General features: G+C 47.3%; 1 protein-coding gene across 1 annotated transcript in view; it reads right to left on the minus strand.

Annotated features, from left to right (window-relative positions):
- BANK1 (B cell scaffold protein with ankyrin repeats 1) overlaps positions 1-17,721 on the minus strand; it is a 2,350,097-nt gene that overhangs the window by 1,874,812 nt on the left and 457,564 nt on the right. The window contains exon 2 of the mRNA XM_086961584.1: positions 6,540-6,944. Within this exon, the coding sequence (XP_086817710.1) occupies positions 6,540-6,944 (405 nt within the window). The remainder of the gene's footprint in view (positions 1-6,539; positions 6,945-17,721) is intronic.

Raw genomic sequence — 17,721 nt, forward strand, 5'->3', positions numbered from 1 at the left:
CCCGCAACTTCTAGAGATTAATCGGAAAGTCTGCCACTTTCCCAAAGTCCTCAAGCATCTTCATGAAGGCCGGGAGTGCCCTCAATGGGTCATTGAGTGCAGCTATCACATCATCGGCACATTCCAGTGATATGTGGATTGCTGTGAACTCTCTATGCCATGGGCTCCATGTAGAGAGCAAAAAGCATGGGCGACAGTGGACACTCCTGTCATGTTTCCCTATGAATAGGGAAGGGATCAGAGAAGGGGCCTTTAACCCGCTTCATTGCCTGCGGCTCCCTATAGTTACACAAGGTCTTCTAACAGAATCGCCGGCGTTAAGCGGAAATGCTGAATTGTCCCCTCCATATAAGGCCAATTAACCTGTTCAAACACCTTCTCAGCATTGATAGTCAGGAGCATTATTTCTCTACCAGAGCACTTAGCCTTATCAATGAGGTGAACGTTTCTTTTTAGTATTGCCCCGACATTGATGATGGGGGATAAACCCAGACTGGTCTGGTTCTACCAAACCTGGCATGTAGGGGCCCAGGCCCGCTGCAAGAATATCAGTAAACAGCTTAATATCACCATTAAGAAGAGATATTTGGAGGTATGAACCACATACTTTCTGTATATCCTCTGTTTGTGAAAAACAAAAATGGAAGCTTTCAGCATTGAGGGTGGTATATACCCAGACTCAGCAAAGGAGTTAAAAAACCTAGTGAGGACTGGGGCTAGAGCGGTGCAAAATGTTTTATAAAAAAGGCCGGAGAAGCCATCCGGGCCCAGAGACTAAGGGGGCTTCTGATTGGCAATGGTCTAGATCACTTTCTCCACCCGAATAGGCCAGTCCAAAGCATCTACCTGTTCAGATGTCAGGGAGAGGTGCGCACCACATGAAGGAAAGAGTGAGGAGCCTCCTGGTAAATCTCCTGTAAACAGTAAGCCTCCCTATAATTGTTATTGTTATTTTTGATTTATAGCGCGCTCAATCACCTACAGGCCTCTAAGCGCTCGGGAATCGATGGTAAAACAACAACTTTGACAATACAGAAAGGCTTCCACTAGCCTAAGTGGCTCACACGGACCTCCTAAACAGCAGCGTTTTCAACCCCCTTCTAAAGCGTAGGAGGTTCTCTTCCCTGCGCAGTGGCTCAAGTAGTGTGTTCCATAGCTGAGGAACCAGCACCGAAAAGGCTTTTCCGCCCTTGGTGGCAAGTTTGTACCGAGGGCAGACCAATAGTTGAGAGTCTGAAGATCTGAGAATTCTCTTTGGGCTATACACTGCCAGACGATCTTTAATGTATGCTGGCGCCATACCATAGATGGCTTTGTGGGCTATACACAAGCTTTTAAATTCCACTCGTTCCTTGATGGGGAGCCAATGGAGACTCTGTAACAGGGGGGATGCTTTAGTACGTCTTGGCAGTCTGAAAATAAGACGGGCAGCATCATTCATCACCACCTGTAGCCTATTTGTCAGAGTTTTTGGTAGGCCAAGGTAGAGGGCGTTTCCGTAATCTATTCTTGAGATCACGGTGGCTGCGACAATGGAACGTAGCATAGATTGGGAAATGATAGGTACTAATTTCCGTAGCTGTCGGATAATATTAGTGCAACTGCCCACTACTGAGGAGATTTGGTTGACCATAGAGAGGTCACAGTCCAATTTGATCCCCAGGCTCTTCACGTTCAGGCTGGGTTTTGGGGCCGGGCCTAGCTCTGCGGGCCAGTAGAGATCACACCATGGTGAGGTGGCGGATGGAATCACCAGGACCTCAGTCTTATCTGGGTTGATTTTTAGGAGGTTTCCTGTCATTCACTGGACCGTGTATCTCAAGATATTCTGAGTGTGGAGTTGAGCGGCACTTGTATTGTCGACACTCATAATAGTCCCAGAAGGCCATTGCGTTGGAGCCGTCCCCAGTAACATCTGTATCATCTATGCCACCTGTGCCAACTGCCATTGAGCCCGGAGTTTATTAGCCAACAGCCAACCACACTTGTCTCCTCCAACATGGAAGGAGTGTCGCAGTCTGAGTAGTGCGCATTCAGCCTTATCCAAATCCAGGCCATTTAATTTGCAAAAACCCATCCTCTAGCTGTCGCTGGACTTGGGGTGTTTCGGTAAACTTATGAATGTGTTCCAGCTCTACAACTCTCTGAAGAGCCTCCCTTTTGTCTTGGGGGAGTTTATTTCCACCATCGATATGGCAATCAGCTCTCCTAGGATAACCACTTTTAGGGTCTCCCACAAAGTGGCCATAGAGGTCTCTGCATTGTCATTAAAGGCCAGGAAAACAGTAACCTCTTGAGTAACAGTCACATCATTTCAGGTCTTTTCAGTAGACTCTCCTGGAGGTACCAGGGGTGGGGGGCTCACTGCACCAGGGGAGTTCTGAGAGATGGAGAACTGCAGCATGATCTGAGGGGATTTTGGCTCAATCGTCTCCACAATCTCCTGCAGCTCACCCGGTCTCTAGATATATCTCTGACCCACGGAAGTGAACCATGTCTATGATGGCAAGCTCCACGTGAGGAGCAAGAACATAGTGGACCTCTGTGGAATGTGAGTACCCCCCAACAAAACCCCAACTGTGAACAATGAACTAACACAGTTGCATTGAAACTTACCACACTGGCCAAGGCCAGGAATGTTACGAAGGAGTCCAGGGTCAAGGGGCCATTAAAGTACCTCCAACTCCACCTGGAAGAACACCTTTCCCATCCCTTCACCCCGGGGACCATCACTCACCCCCGGATGTATGGAAGATCAGTAGGTTCCAGTACATCTCAGGGGTGTCCAACTGGCCAGGTTTGCCTGTCAGGTTGTTCAACACCTCCTGCCCTTCCATGGCTATGGTCACTTGATCCAGGAGCTGCCCTTTAGAGAAGGCCAATCCTCAACACCACAGAAACGTTTCTTGGCCTTTCGATCATGAGGGCTGTTCGACGGGTCAGACTCCTTTGTATCTGCTATGTTTAACAGATGGCATGTGTTTGGGGATCATAGATAAGATAATTTTCCTTCCCTCCAGAAAACCAATCAGAACGGATGTTCCTAGGAGTAGGAGAGGCCTTTGTCGCAGGGACAGAGCATCACTGGTAGGAAGGCTTTTTGTTTCTGCAAGGTAAGAGCTAAGAGGTTTTGAAAGAGAGCCAATTTATGTCCATGGAATTGCAGAGGGAGGCTATCTCTGGCCTTGCAAAGTTTTGTTTCTTTCAGTTGGCAATCATGGACACAGGCCAGAATGTCTGTGGGGCGAGCTTCATCCTGTTGAGGCGGGCCGGCTCTGTGGACTCTATCGAGTTGGGTTTGTATCAGCTTGTGGAGCAGGAGAACAATGACTCTCACATATTCCCTAATATCGGGACAATCATATTTGTTTGATGCTCCCGTAATGCGGATATGATTTCTTTGTACCAATTCTCTAAATCTTCAGCATGTGCTTTCATGTCAAGCTGTTGATCTCGAAGGCGGAGCACTTCCTGTTGCCGCTACTCAAGCTCCTCATCTCGGCTGGATTTGTGAGCCTCAAGGGCTGATACTATGTCTCCCACCTCTGTCAGGTCATGGCAAATATCCTCGGAAGGGTCTTACCCATCTGTAGGCCTTCCCAAAGGGAGTCAAACAAATCCTCAAGAAAGAACCTCACCGCGGGCGCATTATTTTCTTCGCCATCCACCTCATACTCCAACCAAGAAGGAGAGGGTTGCTCACCCGAGAAGCCTCTAATGAACCAAGTAAGCATCTCCTTGAGGGATATATCTTTCCTCACTCTAGCTGCCGACATGATCTCGTAGTTAGAGCACTGTAATCTGCTCCAATCCCACAATGTGGGAAGTGACGTGAGTCCACCCCCTAAGGAAAAACGATTGTGAAATATGGGTTGTCACCTGGTGCAGGGGTTATTCTTGTTGCGGTGTCACAGCCAAGGAGCTAGGTAGGAGGGCCTGCTTGCAATGTGACAATTACACTGGTGCCCATCTTTGGGCCTCAGAACAAACCCTCAGCAAGACAGTCACCAGGATGTGCTGGTATCTGGGAGGAGGTGGCTGTTCCTAGCCCCTCCTACAAATGTCCGGGCAGGTGGAAAAGTAAGAAGTCCAGCACTAGTGTGTGAATTTCATGGCTATCACTTGTAATCTAGAGATTTCCTCTTCATGGCCACTTTAGTGTTCGGTAGCGTGGCAGTCGAAGTCTTAAGGAGGCCAACACTTTCCTCACTAGTGACTGCTGGCTCCCCGTTTAACACCAAGGCAGGTCTGAGCAACGTCTCACTCCGGCCAGTAGTTATTGTCCAGCTGTATAGGTAACTGGTCTCGAGTCTGGCCCTCACCGGCAGCTCCAAAAATGAAACGTGCTCTCCCAGCTAACACCTCACTTTGTTGGATCCACCATGGTAGTATTGTGAGCCTTGTAGCAGCCTGCACTTATATCGGTGCTCAGTGATGAGCCACCAGTACTGCAGTAGAGCGCTGAGTCAAAGTGCAGCCCATATTAACATTGAGAACAGAGAACAGCTCGGTATTCACCTGTTACAACGCATTTTTTACTCCGCACTACCACTACAACGCAGGCATTACAACGCATACCGTTACAACGCATTGCGCTGGGGGGCGCTCTAGGATAAGAGGTAAGTTTAATTTACTATCCAACACCTTCCCTAGGGTCCACGGGGACTGGAGTTAGAATAGTAAATTATACTTACCACTATCCAGCACCCCAAAGCGCTATGCGTTGTAGCGGTATGCGTTGTAAATACCGCGTTGTAATGGTACGCGGAGTAAAAGTATGCGTTGTAACGACATACATCCAAACAGCTCACCAGGCTTCACTACAGATACAATCTGTCCCGGACACTGGGTCTCCCTCACAGGATGCAGCATCAATCCCCAGGGAGAGCTGTTGGTGATGGTGCCTCAAATTGCAGCTAGGGAGAGGCCTTACTGCTCAGTGCCCCCCCCCTCTGCCTTGGTAAGGTCACTGCTTAAGCGTGAGGATATCATCAACACAGAGAAGGGGAGGGGGATCCAGAAGCTTGGGCTTCTGTTGGCTGATCAGGGGTAAAACAGCTGCATCAATACCATCAGGAAGTTCACATAAGGTAAGAGGGGTGTGCCTCATCACCACCACAATCCTCAAAGCCCTCTCCTCACATGCTGCTCAGGAGATCTGTAGAATGTTCTGTGGCCTCAGGGCCCAGTTCAGAGCAACTACCTCTGCTCAGATCTCTTGCACCAAGTTACAACCCCCAACGGGGAGAAGTGGCTGCAGACAGGCCCTCCAGCTCCACTTGGCAGCTTAGCCCTCCACTTGCCTGTTCATGTCGCTGCCTACAGCGGTACTAGAAGACTGCTTTCGGTGTCTGAAGGTGATAACATGCCCAGCTCTTCCACTCACATGATTATGCTCCCTGCATGCTAGGGCAGGCCCCCTGTTAGATGCAGCCAACTTTTCTTTCAGCATGCAGAGGCCGTCGCCCTTTTGCCTCAAGTCTCAGCAGCTGCTGGCACGGTGTTTTCATCCTGTAGGGGTTATAGGCATGTATGATCAAAGAGCCGCTGGATGTTCTGGGGACTTGCTCCAATCTCTCACCCTGATTTGTAGCACCGGGTGTGCTGAATCAACCACCGTCCCAGCTAGGTTCTGCCTCACCACACAGCCATTCTGCATAGCACCGCGACCACTGCTCACGGTGATCCAGGGACACTGATTTCCGCTTCCGCTGATGACTTCTGCTCCCCCGCCCCTCTGCTAACCGGACGCCACTCATGCCATATGCTAGCAGGCTGGCCAGACTGTGCAGTCTGCTCACTCCTCAGCGCAACATGGCTGTCGCCATTTTGTAATGAGTCCTGGAGGCTGCCAACAAGGTGCTCGCAGCAAACAGAAAAGTATGAGCGGTTATTCCAGGAGTCCTCGGTGCACATGGGGGACCTGACAATGGGAGCACACCCAAAGGGTCTTAGGGAATGGGCTACAGTCCTCGATTGGCAGCAGGCAATTGAGGGACGGGATGGCACATTCTTTCTGTCCACCATCTTGGCCACGCACCCATTTCCTTGCATTTAAAAAAAACAAAGTTCATGGCATCTCTCTGAGGTTTTTGGGTGCCATTTTTTGGGGTAGCACTGCACTTTAGAAGATTAACTAACACAATATATCCGATTGGCTGTATCTTTCAAAGCTTATAGATGACTCACACTAAAAGGTGTACTGGATAGTCAGTAAAATGGTTTCAAATTGAACAGTGTTCATCTTTTTCTTCTGAAATAGCGGATCACTAACTGCTTCACTTTGTAATGTATACAGATATAATATACCACAATTGATGCTCCAAAGATCAATATTTTAGTGCCTGCTGCGAGCAACAGAGAGCTCTTATTATTGAATAGCATTTTTCAATGTTTTATGTTTAATCCTCCGATCATAAATGTGAACTGATTAGGGTTGACTTATGTTCATAAATACAATTATTGTACAGATTACCTATATGTACAGATGTTCTTGTTCTCCCATTTCCAGGCTCATAATCAAAGGAGAGATTACATACCTGTAGAAGTAGTCCCTTGATATACCACACTGCAGATTACTGAGAGGTAGACCTCTGGATCCTGATCAGCGAAGAGCTCATGACAAGCTCTTTGTATGGGAGCAAGTTCATATAATGCATCCGAATTTTCTACCCCACAAAGCAAGATCACCACGTTGTCTGGAGGATGGAGCAGATCAACCAGGAAAGTCATCTTTATGTCATCAAGGATGTCCAGGAGCCCTTGGGATAATATGAGCAGTTTACACTGATAACTTGCTAACATCGGCAAATGGTCCATTGATGACTCTTCCAACTTGTACAGTAGAACTCCCTCCGGTAAATCATTCTGGAAAATGGATCTAATGTACGCCGCCCAATCCTCCGCTTCTTCTTCGTAGAGAACCAGGAGATCTCTGGAGTTGTCTGAAAAAGACCAGTGATTGATTCTTTAAACCAGTTGTATAAATCTTTACATGTATCAATATTCAATGTAATGCTAAGTAGCAACTAACTATGGTTATTGCTTGGGACATCATTTTCTAAATGATGACGTAAACGACATTAGCTGTTTTATGGATAATTATGGCTCATGAGCGGCAAATAATGGGGCATGACTTGGCACACAGTGGGAAAGACTAGCAAATGGAAAATCTGGGCACATTACATTGACTGTCATCTGACAAGACGTGCCTGGGTACATAGCATTAACTAGGTTATGATGGGGCATGTCTGGATACATAACGGCATTTCTTGGCATGTCGGAATATTGGGCTTCTGAACTTGAATGATATATGGAGGCATACTTGACAATTACATCATCTAGCAGGAGAGGGGGTATATGATGGCATTGATCAGCATATGCGTAAACTTGACCACCTTGTATTTACTGGCAAAGATGGGACATATCTCTGCATACCATGACACTCACGGGCATCTGATGGAGGTTTGGCAAAATATAGCATCAAATTGTCTATGTGCAAAGTTGACCCAAAGAGGCTGAAAAACAGGTTATGTGCTGAAGCAGACGTTCTGCTGGTCCAGAGTAATGTGAGAGTGCTACTCTGCAGTCACAGATTTGCTGTGTTCCCACAAACTGCGGGTCATATTATCAAGGGTAGGCGATAAACTTATTGCCACTTTATCGTCCGTTTGCGGGTGAAAAGCTGCGATAAGTTTATCACGATATCAGCAAGGCCACGCTAGCGCGTGTATTGCTGATTTTGCGCCCGTTTCCAGCACGCCTAACTTCGCATCGCTAATTAGATGCAAAGTAGACGTGTCTGTGGAATCAACATGGGTAAATATTGCGAAGGCAGCTTCGCTATATTTACAACGCGAGGATATTTAACATCTGTTAAATTCATGACTAAGGCATACCTAACATGGGAGGTGAATTCATGTGATACGACCACAGGGTCGTATCATCAAGCATATCACAGTTTTACATGGAACATCGCTGGAAAACCAGCAATGTTCCATGAAAAAGGGCAATATCGCTGGAATGTACATCGGCATGACGCTAAGCGTTGTTAATACAACGCTAGCCTGGCGAAATATTCCAGCGATAGAAAAAAATGAGGTATACAAGGTCAGCGATAATTATCGCTGCCTGTTGCAAATATGCCCCTGCGTCCTTCACCTTCCCTGATGCCACCCCCTGCTGGTGCGGAAGTGGCAAGGTAGAGGTCATAAGACGCTAGTTATAATTTTAGACAGGCAGCCCTGATTGACAGAGGGGAAAATCATTTCCTGCAGCGGATGTCCTGTTGTACTTTTACCTGCAAATAATTTAAAACATGAAAGTTTACATTGGTTAGTTTGGCCACTTCAGCCCTGAATTATCCAAATTTGCCCAACTGTGCTAGCTAAGTCAAACAAACTGCACCTCTGCAGTTATCTGTTTGGCATAACTGTGAATTTGATGAGATTGACTGTAATACATTTAAATACTAAAAACTAAGAATAACATTTGAAGACATTGTAAGTACAGTTCTACAAACAAAGCTTATATTTTAGGATGAAGTAAAAGTAATTTCTGAATATTATATTTGGGTGCAAAGTCAATTATTGCATACAAAACGCTGAACGGTGCTAATAAAAAATGAGAATGTTGATGATAAAGTTGACATTTTCTGATTAAGTGAACTCTTTTGCTGATAATGGTAGATGGCACTAGGAAGCGATAAGTGCATTTTCGGAATTGAAAATCCGATATTTAGAAAAACAAGTAAACATTTCCAGCATATTTCAAGCTCATACTTGAGTGATGGATCAATCTGCTTCACGGTGATTAAAGGGCATTTGTTTCTGATGAAATGTCATTTTGTTGTATTAAACGGCACTTTATTACTGTTTAAATATTTTAGTTTCAGATCAGGTAGAAAATCAATAGTAAGGAAGCAAGAGATTTCTCATCTATAGATTTAACCAATGCACGTGTGTAATTCGATCTTGTTTATTTATTTAATATTATAAATACCGACAAAACACAACATGCATCTAAAAAGGGGAGTGGTAAAATAACTACTACCATGAACAGCAAGACAAGGTAACACATAGATCAAGATCAGAATCAGAATCCGGGCCCATATTAACTGATGTTTGATGCAATACAGCACTGCAACCAGAGTTGCTGCATTTTGTCAAAGGGGAAGAGAAAAAAAATGGCATATTTATGAAGCCTTTGCGGAAGGACAACATAAAGGCTTCAGTAATATTTACAAAGCTGGACAAGGCCTGATTTGCAAGGCCTTAGGTAGTTTTGTAAGAAAATGTAACATAAGGCAGCTGCATGCACTGCGTTATTTTACATTTCAACTTGGGAGGCGTACAATAGGTGTAAAAGTTTGTTTCCATACTTCCATCCATGGATTTTGGCGCATTACCAGATTTACAAAGACTTGAAGACTAGTAGATGTGGGAATGCGTCAAAATGCTAGAGCTTCCATAGTGAGACATAACGAGGAGAAATATCTTTATTTCTCTTCGTTATTTCCTCTTTTCACATGTGCTGCATTCTGCAGCACACATAGAAAGAGTAAAACACCATTATTTACTTCCTTACTCAGATATACATACCTTTTTAAGCCAGCAGAATAGAAGAATCCATGACGCTTTACTCAAATACATTGACTACCCTTGTACCTCTGCAATGCAAACCCTGTATTTCAGTTTACAAGGTCACAAAATAATGCCTCAATTTTATCAATCTAAAGCGATAATTATCCCTATTGCTTGGTTAGAGACAAAAATTTATCGCCGATCTGCGGCGATTTTTATTGCAGATAAACCTTGGTATTACCAAGGTTTATCGCAAATGCGATAAAAATCGGCTGCAATGCACGAATATCGCTGAAAAGTCAGCGATATTCATGCATTACCGAGCTAATGCTCTTAGCCATGTTATCCACCTCCCATTGGATAACATGGCTAAGAACTGCTCAGGGCAGGTGTTAGCTTTTGGAGATATTCGCGCTTAGCGCGAATATCTCCAAAAGTTGGTAATAGGAGATAACGATGTTAGCGACTGTTTCCAGTCGCTAACATCTTGGCACGCCCACTTTGCATGTTATTAGTGATACATTTCTCTGACATGCAAAGTGGGGCCCAAGTTCGTCGCTATCTCCTACTAGCTGTCGCTACTGGTGTTAGCGACAGCTAGGTAATAGGGAGATAATTTTATCTCCGCTTTCTTGGCTTTTAAAGCCAAAAAAGCGGAGATAAACCCCCTTGATAATATGCCCCTATGTTAATGGTAAGGTTATCTGGGTATGACATGTTTCGCCACTTTAAAGGAGAAAATGATTGCGCCTCAAAGGTTACCCTGCAAAGCATCTGATATAATTGACCAATTTAGGTGTTGCTGTTAGCAATACAATTTCGTTGCTAAATGCAATGCAGTGCCCGCAACAAAATTTGTTTTATTTATTTTTATGTTTACTTACCTGTAATCGGCCCTCCATAGTTTACTACCCCCACCCTGCCCCTCCCCCTCCCCACGTCACCGCCCGGCAGCACTCCCATGACCGTCCGCTACTGATTAACAGAAACCTGGATGCCTGCCTCCTAATCTTACTCAACTTATTTGGGGTTTTGATACAGTAAATCGCCAAGCTCTACTCGAAATGGTTTATGTCCTGTCTGCAACATCGCCGTCAGCAAATACAAATCCGCAGCTGTCTCTCCAACCCAACTCCTGCAATGCTAGGCATACTCCAAGGCTATAGCCTCTCCCCAGCCTTTTTTAATCTCTTCATGGAACCCCTCACTGCCATTTTGAACCAAGCAGAGGTCAAAGACCACCTATATGTCGATGACATACAACTCTACTGCAAAATCAAATCACCAGTCGACCTCTGACAACTGAACAACACACTTATTAGTATACATTCTTGGTTCCAAACCATCTTAAACTGAATCCCAAAAAGACAGAACTAATTCTGTTCTTCCTTAGAACTAATCCTTTGCCTATCCTAAATTGGATCACGAATCTGGACGCACTTAATTGTGCCTTATCTTTCTCTAACTTCGATAAATCATGGGACATCACCCTGAACAAGGAACATGTCCATGGTGGAGCACATCAACAACTCTGCCAAAGAAGCACTTTGCACAAGCAGACACCTCAAGAAAGTTAATCCATTTATTTCCCCAGATGATCTCACGACAGTCATGCAATGGACTGTCTTCCCAAAACTTGACAACGGCAATTCTCTCCCTAATGGAACCCTTAAATGTCACCTGGCACCCAAGAAAGCTGCTCTTAATGCAGCTGCCAGAGTCTGCATAGGTACTAAAAAATTGGATCACATCTCTCCTGCCCTCAGTAGTCTCAAATGGCTTCTCATCTAAGGCAGATGCTTTTTCAAGACAGCCTGCATCACCCACAAAAACCCTCCAATACTTAGAAACGAGAATCCCTAGAGCTGGAAGAGCCCGAACTCTGAGAAGCTTCAACGCTCTACTTCTCATTCCTCCCAACTTCAAGAGGAGATCATCTCAATCTCGCTCCCTCTCAGATGGTACTCGAAGATCTGGAACTCGCTACCTAAGGATCTTCGCTGTAAACCTTCCTTCTTCTCATTCAAACATAACTCAAATCTCTACTCCTCAACAGCTACCTCCACAGGCACACAAACTGTTCTTCGTTCTCCTCGCTGATTAACACCTTCTAGATGGTCTCATTACCTGCTCCATTGCCTCAGTTTGACTTGTTTATTCGCCTTTTTTTATTGATGCCTTTCTCCTCCGTATACCCAGTGTTTTTCTTTTGACTATAACCATTGCGTGCTGTACTGTCTTGTGAATTTTACATTAAGAGTCCCTACTGTATATCTTATAAACAAACGTATCTATTTGCATAACCTGTAGAACTCTCTGATACATTCGGGTCTAGTGAGTGTTATATAAATCTTGCAATCAAAAGGAGAGAGAGGAACTAGAACAGCTAGTTCGTTTCCCCTGGGGTTAAATGAGTAAACAACAAGAACCAGCTTTTGGGGTAGTGTTTGCGTACTATGTGTTTAGTATGGGAAACCATTTGGTTTGTTAGGAAGGCCCTCACCCACCAGCCTGGGAGGGGAGGCGATTCACGACATCTCCAAGGACATCACGGAAGGCGACCCTCCACACACATACGCCACCCTGCGAGACGCCATTACCAGGTACTTCGAGCCCTTTACTAGCACGGATTACGAGCGCTTCCTGCTCCGACAGGCTCGCCAGCTCCCCGAAGAGTCGGTGGATGTATTCTACGCGCGTCTTAAGAAGCTGGCCAGCACGTGCGCGCTCCCGGACGCGGAGGACGAAATTCGCGCCCAATTCATTCAGGGGTGTGCCTCTCTGAAGCTGCGAGAGAGGGTGCTAGAAACGGACGCCATGCCCATGCGCGACATCCTCGCTTTAGGACGCTCTAAAGAACTCTCCAAGGCTCGTGCAGCCGACATGGAGCCAAACCCAGCAGTCAAGGTCAAGACAGAGCCGGTGTGCGTGGTCAAGTCACGACGTCCAGACGACCGGACGAGACCTCAGAGGAAAGACCAGCCACATCAGCCCCAGCCCACCCGCGATTGGACCTGCATTTGGTGCGGAGGTGCCACCCCACACAAGGGCGCCTGCCCAGCCCAAGGTAAAATCTGCAGCGCGCGCGGGAAGGCCAACCACTTTGCGAGCGTCTGTCTATCGTCGCAGCGGAAGAAACAAAGCAGCCCACCCAGGAGGGCGCGACAAGTGGCGCCACTGCCGAACACGTCAAACAGCAGCGACATGGACGATGACGAGGAAGACACCGCGTCAGTCCACGTGGTGCGCATGCATAACACCTTAGCTGCCACGTCGTCAAACGAACCTATGTGCACCGTCCATGTCCATGGCCAAACCGTCAGAGCCCTCATCGACACTGGCGCGACGATAAATCTCATGGCCGCCAGCGTGTACCAGTGCCTGGAAGACGCTCCCACGCTTCACCCCACCAGAGTGCAAGTGTTCGCCTACGGGACCCGACGCCCTTTGCGCCTGTGCGGAGTATTCCGAACAACTGTGTCTCACAATTCCACTCAGCTGCAGACAAAGATCTACGTCTCTCAAGAAGGTTCAGGGTTCCTCCTGGGTTGCAAGACCGCACGAGAACTCGGACTCATCCACTTTGCCCTGACTGTGCAAGCTCAAGGCCTGGATCATCTGGTCGCAGAACACTCCTCGCTGTTCGAAGGGATCGGATGCCTACGAGGCCCCCCCGTCCGACTCCACATTGACCGTTCAGTGGCCCCGGTAGCCCTCCGGCACAGGCGGATTGCATTTCACCTCCGGCCCAAAGTGGAAACTGAGCTGAGGATGCTAGAACAAGCCGGAATCATTGAACGGGTGACTGGACCCACCCCGTGGGTATCCCCCATTGTCGTGGCCAAGAAGCCGAAGCAACCCGAAGCGGTGAGAATATGTGTGGATATGCGCCTCCCCAACCTGGCCATTAAAAGAGAACGTCATCTGACGCCAACCATCGACGACATCATCGGGGAACTCGCAGGGTCCAAGTGGCTCTCCAAAATGGACCTGAGATCAGGATACCATCAGATCCCGCTTCACCCAGACTCACGTCCGATCACGACCTTCTCCACACACGCCGGCCTGTGGAGATACACGAGGCTCAACTTCGGCATCTCAAGCGCCGCCGAGGTGTTTCAAAATATCATCCACAACGTCCTCCAAGGCCTCTACGGAGTACTAAACGTGAGCGATGATATCCTAGTGCATGCGCCGACTCTGGAAGAACACATCAGGCGCCTCCAAGCAGTATTCAACCGTCTAAAGGAGAAAGGACTAACTCTCCACAAGGACAAGTGCGAGTTTCTGCGCAAAGATATAAGCTTCTTCGGATACAGGTTCTCCGATCAAGGAGTAGGCCCAGACCCTGAAAAGGTGAAAGACATCCACAACGCGCCAGCACCCACCTCTATAACAGCAGTCCGCAGTTTCTTAGGCATGGTGACATACTGCGGGCGTTTCATAAAAGATCTGTCAGACCTAACTGGACCACTCCGCGACCTCACGAAGTCAAATGCCACCTGGGTGTGGGGCCCGGAGCAACAGGAGTCCTTCGTGAACACGAAAGCATCCCTGTCAGCTGACACCACACTGGCATACTTCAACCCACAAAACGAGTCACAACTGCTAGTTGATGCCAGTCCCACTGGCCTGGGAGCCGTCCTGTCTCAACGACAACCATGCGGGGAATGGGCACCCGTGGCGTACGCCAGCCGCACCCTCACGCCCACCGAACAACGCTACTCCCAAATTGAGCGGGAGGCTATCGCTATTCTGTGGGGGTGCCGCCACTTCCACATCTACCTCTATGGACACCCTTTTTCAGTAATTACCGATCATAAGCCCCTCATACCACTCTTCCAAGGCTCCTCCTCTCGCCCGCCCCGAGGATTGAAAAATGGGTGCTGCAGCTGCAAGAGTTCCAATTCACAGTGGAATACCGCCCCGGCACACGTAATCCTGCAGACTATCTGTCAAGACACGCCCGTCCAGTCACCGACGCGGAAGCAGCCGAAGCAGCTGCCACAGAAGAGTACGTCCGACTAATCGTCGAACGGTCAAAGCCACGTCCCATGTCTCTGGAAGAAGTATCATGGGCCACTAAGGATGACGACTGCCTCCAAATCGCAATCCATGCCATAGAGTCCGGGGACTGGAAGGCACTCCAGAGCCCAGCATCCTTTCGCACCTCGGACGCCCAAGCAACCCTGAAAGCCCTGTACCAAGTCAGGCACGAACTGTCAGTCTCAACCGAAGGCTGCCTCCTGAGAGGCCCCCGCCTGGTGCTACCCAGCAGCCTAACCCAACAAGCTGCCTTACTAGCACACGGGTCGCACCAGGGGATCGTCAAATCCAAAAACAGGCTCCGGAGCAAGGTGTGATTCCCTGGGCTCGACAGAGCAGTTGAAGAGGTGATCCATAGGTGTCCAGTGTGTCTCGCAACGAGCCTCCCAAACCCTCCGGCGCCAGTGGTAACCGAAGAAGGCCCCACTTCCCCGTGGGTGCGAGTGAGTGCAGACTTTGGCAGTCTCCCTGGGGGCAAGTACATGCTCGTAGTGGTGGACGACTTCTCTCACTACCCGGAAGTCGAGATTGTGTCGTCAACAGCAGCCTCAGAAGTAATACCAAAGTTCGAAAAGATAATTGCCACCCACGGGCTCATGAAGGAAGTCCGTACGGACAACGGACCCCCGTTCAACGGCAACAAATTCACGGAGTACCTTCAGAGCCAGAGCATCAAGCACAGACGGATAACGCCGAGATGGCCACAGGCCAACGGAGAGGTCGAGAGACTAATGAGGACTTTGAACAAAACGATACAAATCACAGTTGCCGACGGCCTGTGCCTGGAGCTGGCCATCTACCAATTCCTCCGAGAGTACCGCCTGACCCCGCATTGCACCACGGGAGTTTCCCCAAGCCGACTCTCCTTCAATCGAGTCATGGCGGACACTATTCCGCACCACCCGGCGTGGGGACTCGCTCCAAACCCTAGAAACCGGTCCATGGAGCAGCGCACCAAATCCAACCAAGAAGCGTCCCGACGGAGAAGAGCGACAGACAGCGCCATACAAGTCGGGGATTCAGTACTGGTGAAGGACCGCCACCCCGGAGGAAAGTTCCGCCTGCCCTTTGAACTGGTCCCATGGACTGTGACAGTAGTAAACGGGACCATGGTCACAGCTGTCAGGGATGGAGAATCGGTCACAAGGAACGTCTCGTTTTTCAAGCAAGTACCCGAGGGATGCGCAGACCCCGACCCGGATGAGTGGTACCCGACTCCTCAACGCCGACCATCAGGACAAGTGAGAACAGACACTGCGACGAGCCAACCAGACAGCACCACCTCGAGTGTTCGCGTGACGGAAGAACCAGCGGGAGAGCCCGACGTCAACGAGAACAGAAGTACAGAAGAGTCGCCCACAGCCACTGGGGAAGGCCGAAGCCAAACAAGATACAACCTGCGTCCGTGTCCAAAGCCTTCCCAGAGATATCGTGACTTTGTGGCACAGTGCTGGCGTTGAACCAATCGAGATGGCTGACCCCGCCGAGAATAAAGTAAGACTGTTCTGTTTTGATATTCGAAATGTTATAGGTTTTACCTGTTTGAGCAGAGACTAAACCAGAGACAGTTGGTGAACTTTGGTCGAGAGCAGCAATCACAATTTTCACAGCAGGTTTTACTGGCCTGATAGACTATTGAACATCTGGTATCTGTTTTCCTGTTTTCTTCATTTTCATCCCTAGGTAAAGGAGGAATGTAGTGTTGCTGCCAGTGGGGTGTACCACTGCAGCACACGCCCCCTCCCACTGTTTCTGATTGGTTCCCCCTCAAGCGTGAAAGGGCTGTGGTAGAGCCCAGACGTAAGCGTGGACACGCTACAATGTTAATAAAGAGCCCAGGGCCCTGGGCGTGGTCAGTAAGTTACTAGCCACCAACAGTAACGCATGTGTCCTGTGTCCTATCTAGACTAGGACACTACAAACATTTGAAGACATTGTAAGTATAGTTCTACAAACAAAGCTTATATTTTAGGATGAAGTAAAAGTAATTTCAGCATATAATATTTGGGTGCAAAGTCAATTATTGCATACAAAACGCTGAACGGTGCTAATAAAAAATGAGAATGTTGATGATAAAGTTGACATTTTCTGATTAGGTGAACTCAATTGCTGATAATGGTAGACGGCACTAGGAAGCGATAAGTGCATTTTCGGAATTGAAAATCCGATATTTAGAAAAACAAGTAAACATTTACAGCATATTTCAAGCTCATACTTGAGTGATGGATCAATCTGCTTCACGGTGATTAAAGGGAATTTGTTTCTGATGTAATGTCATTTTGTTGTATTAAACGACACTTTATTAATGTTTAAATATTTTAGTTTCAGATCAGGTAGAAAATCAATAGTAACACCAGGCAGGGAAGGGGATAGCCTAAAAAATAAAAAAAAGCAAGAGATTGCTCATCTATAGATTTAACCAATGCACGTGTGTAATTCGATCTTGTTTCTTTATTTAATATTATAAATACCGACAAAACATAACATGTATAGAAAGGGGAGTGGTAAAATAACTACTTATCATGAGGAGGGAACAGCAAGACAAGGTAACACATAGATCAAGCTCAGAATCAGAATCCGGGCCCATATTAACTGATGTTTGATGCAATACAGCACTGCAACCAGAGTTGCTGCATTTGGTCAAAGGGGAAGAGAAAAAAATGCCATATTTATGAAGCCTTTGCGGAAGGACAACATAAAGGCTTCAGTAATATTTACAAAGCTGGACAAGGCCTGATTTGCAAGGCCTTAGGTAGTTTTGTAAGAAAATGTAACATAAGGCAGCTGCTTGCACTGCGTTATGTTACATTTCAACCTGGGAGGCGTACAATGGGTGTAAAAGTGCGTTTCCATTCTTTCATCCATGGATTTTGGCGCATTACCAGATTTACAAAGACTTGAAGACTAGTAGATGTGGGAATGCGTCAAAATGCTAGAGCTTCCATAGTGAGACATAACGAGGAGAAATATCTTTATTTCTCTTCGTTATTTCCTCTTTTCACATGTGCTGCATTCTGCAGCACACATAGAAAGAGTAAAACACCATTATTTACTTCCTTACTCAGATATACATACCTTTTTAAGCCAGCAAAAT

Source organism: Lissotriton vulgaris, chromosome 3_1 (assembly GCF_964263255.1).
Source record: "Lissotriton vulgaris chromosome 3_1, aLisVul1.2, whole genome shotgun sequence".
Taxonomy (NCBI): Eukaryota; Metazoa; Chordata; class Amphibia; order Caudata; family Salamandridae; genus Lissotriton; species Lissotriton vulgaris.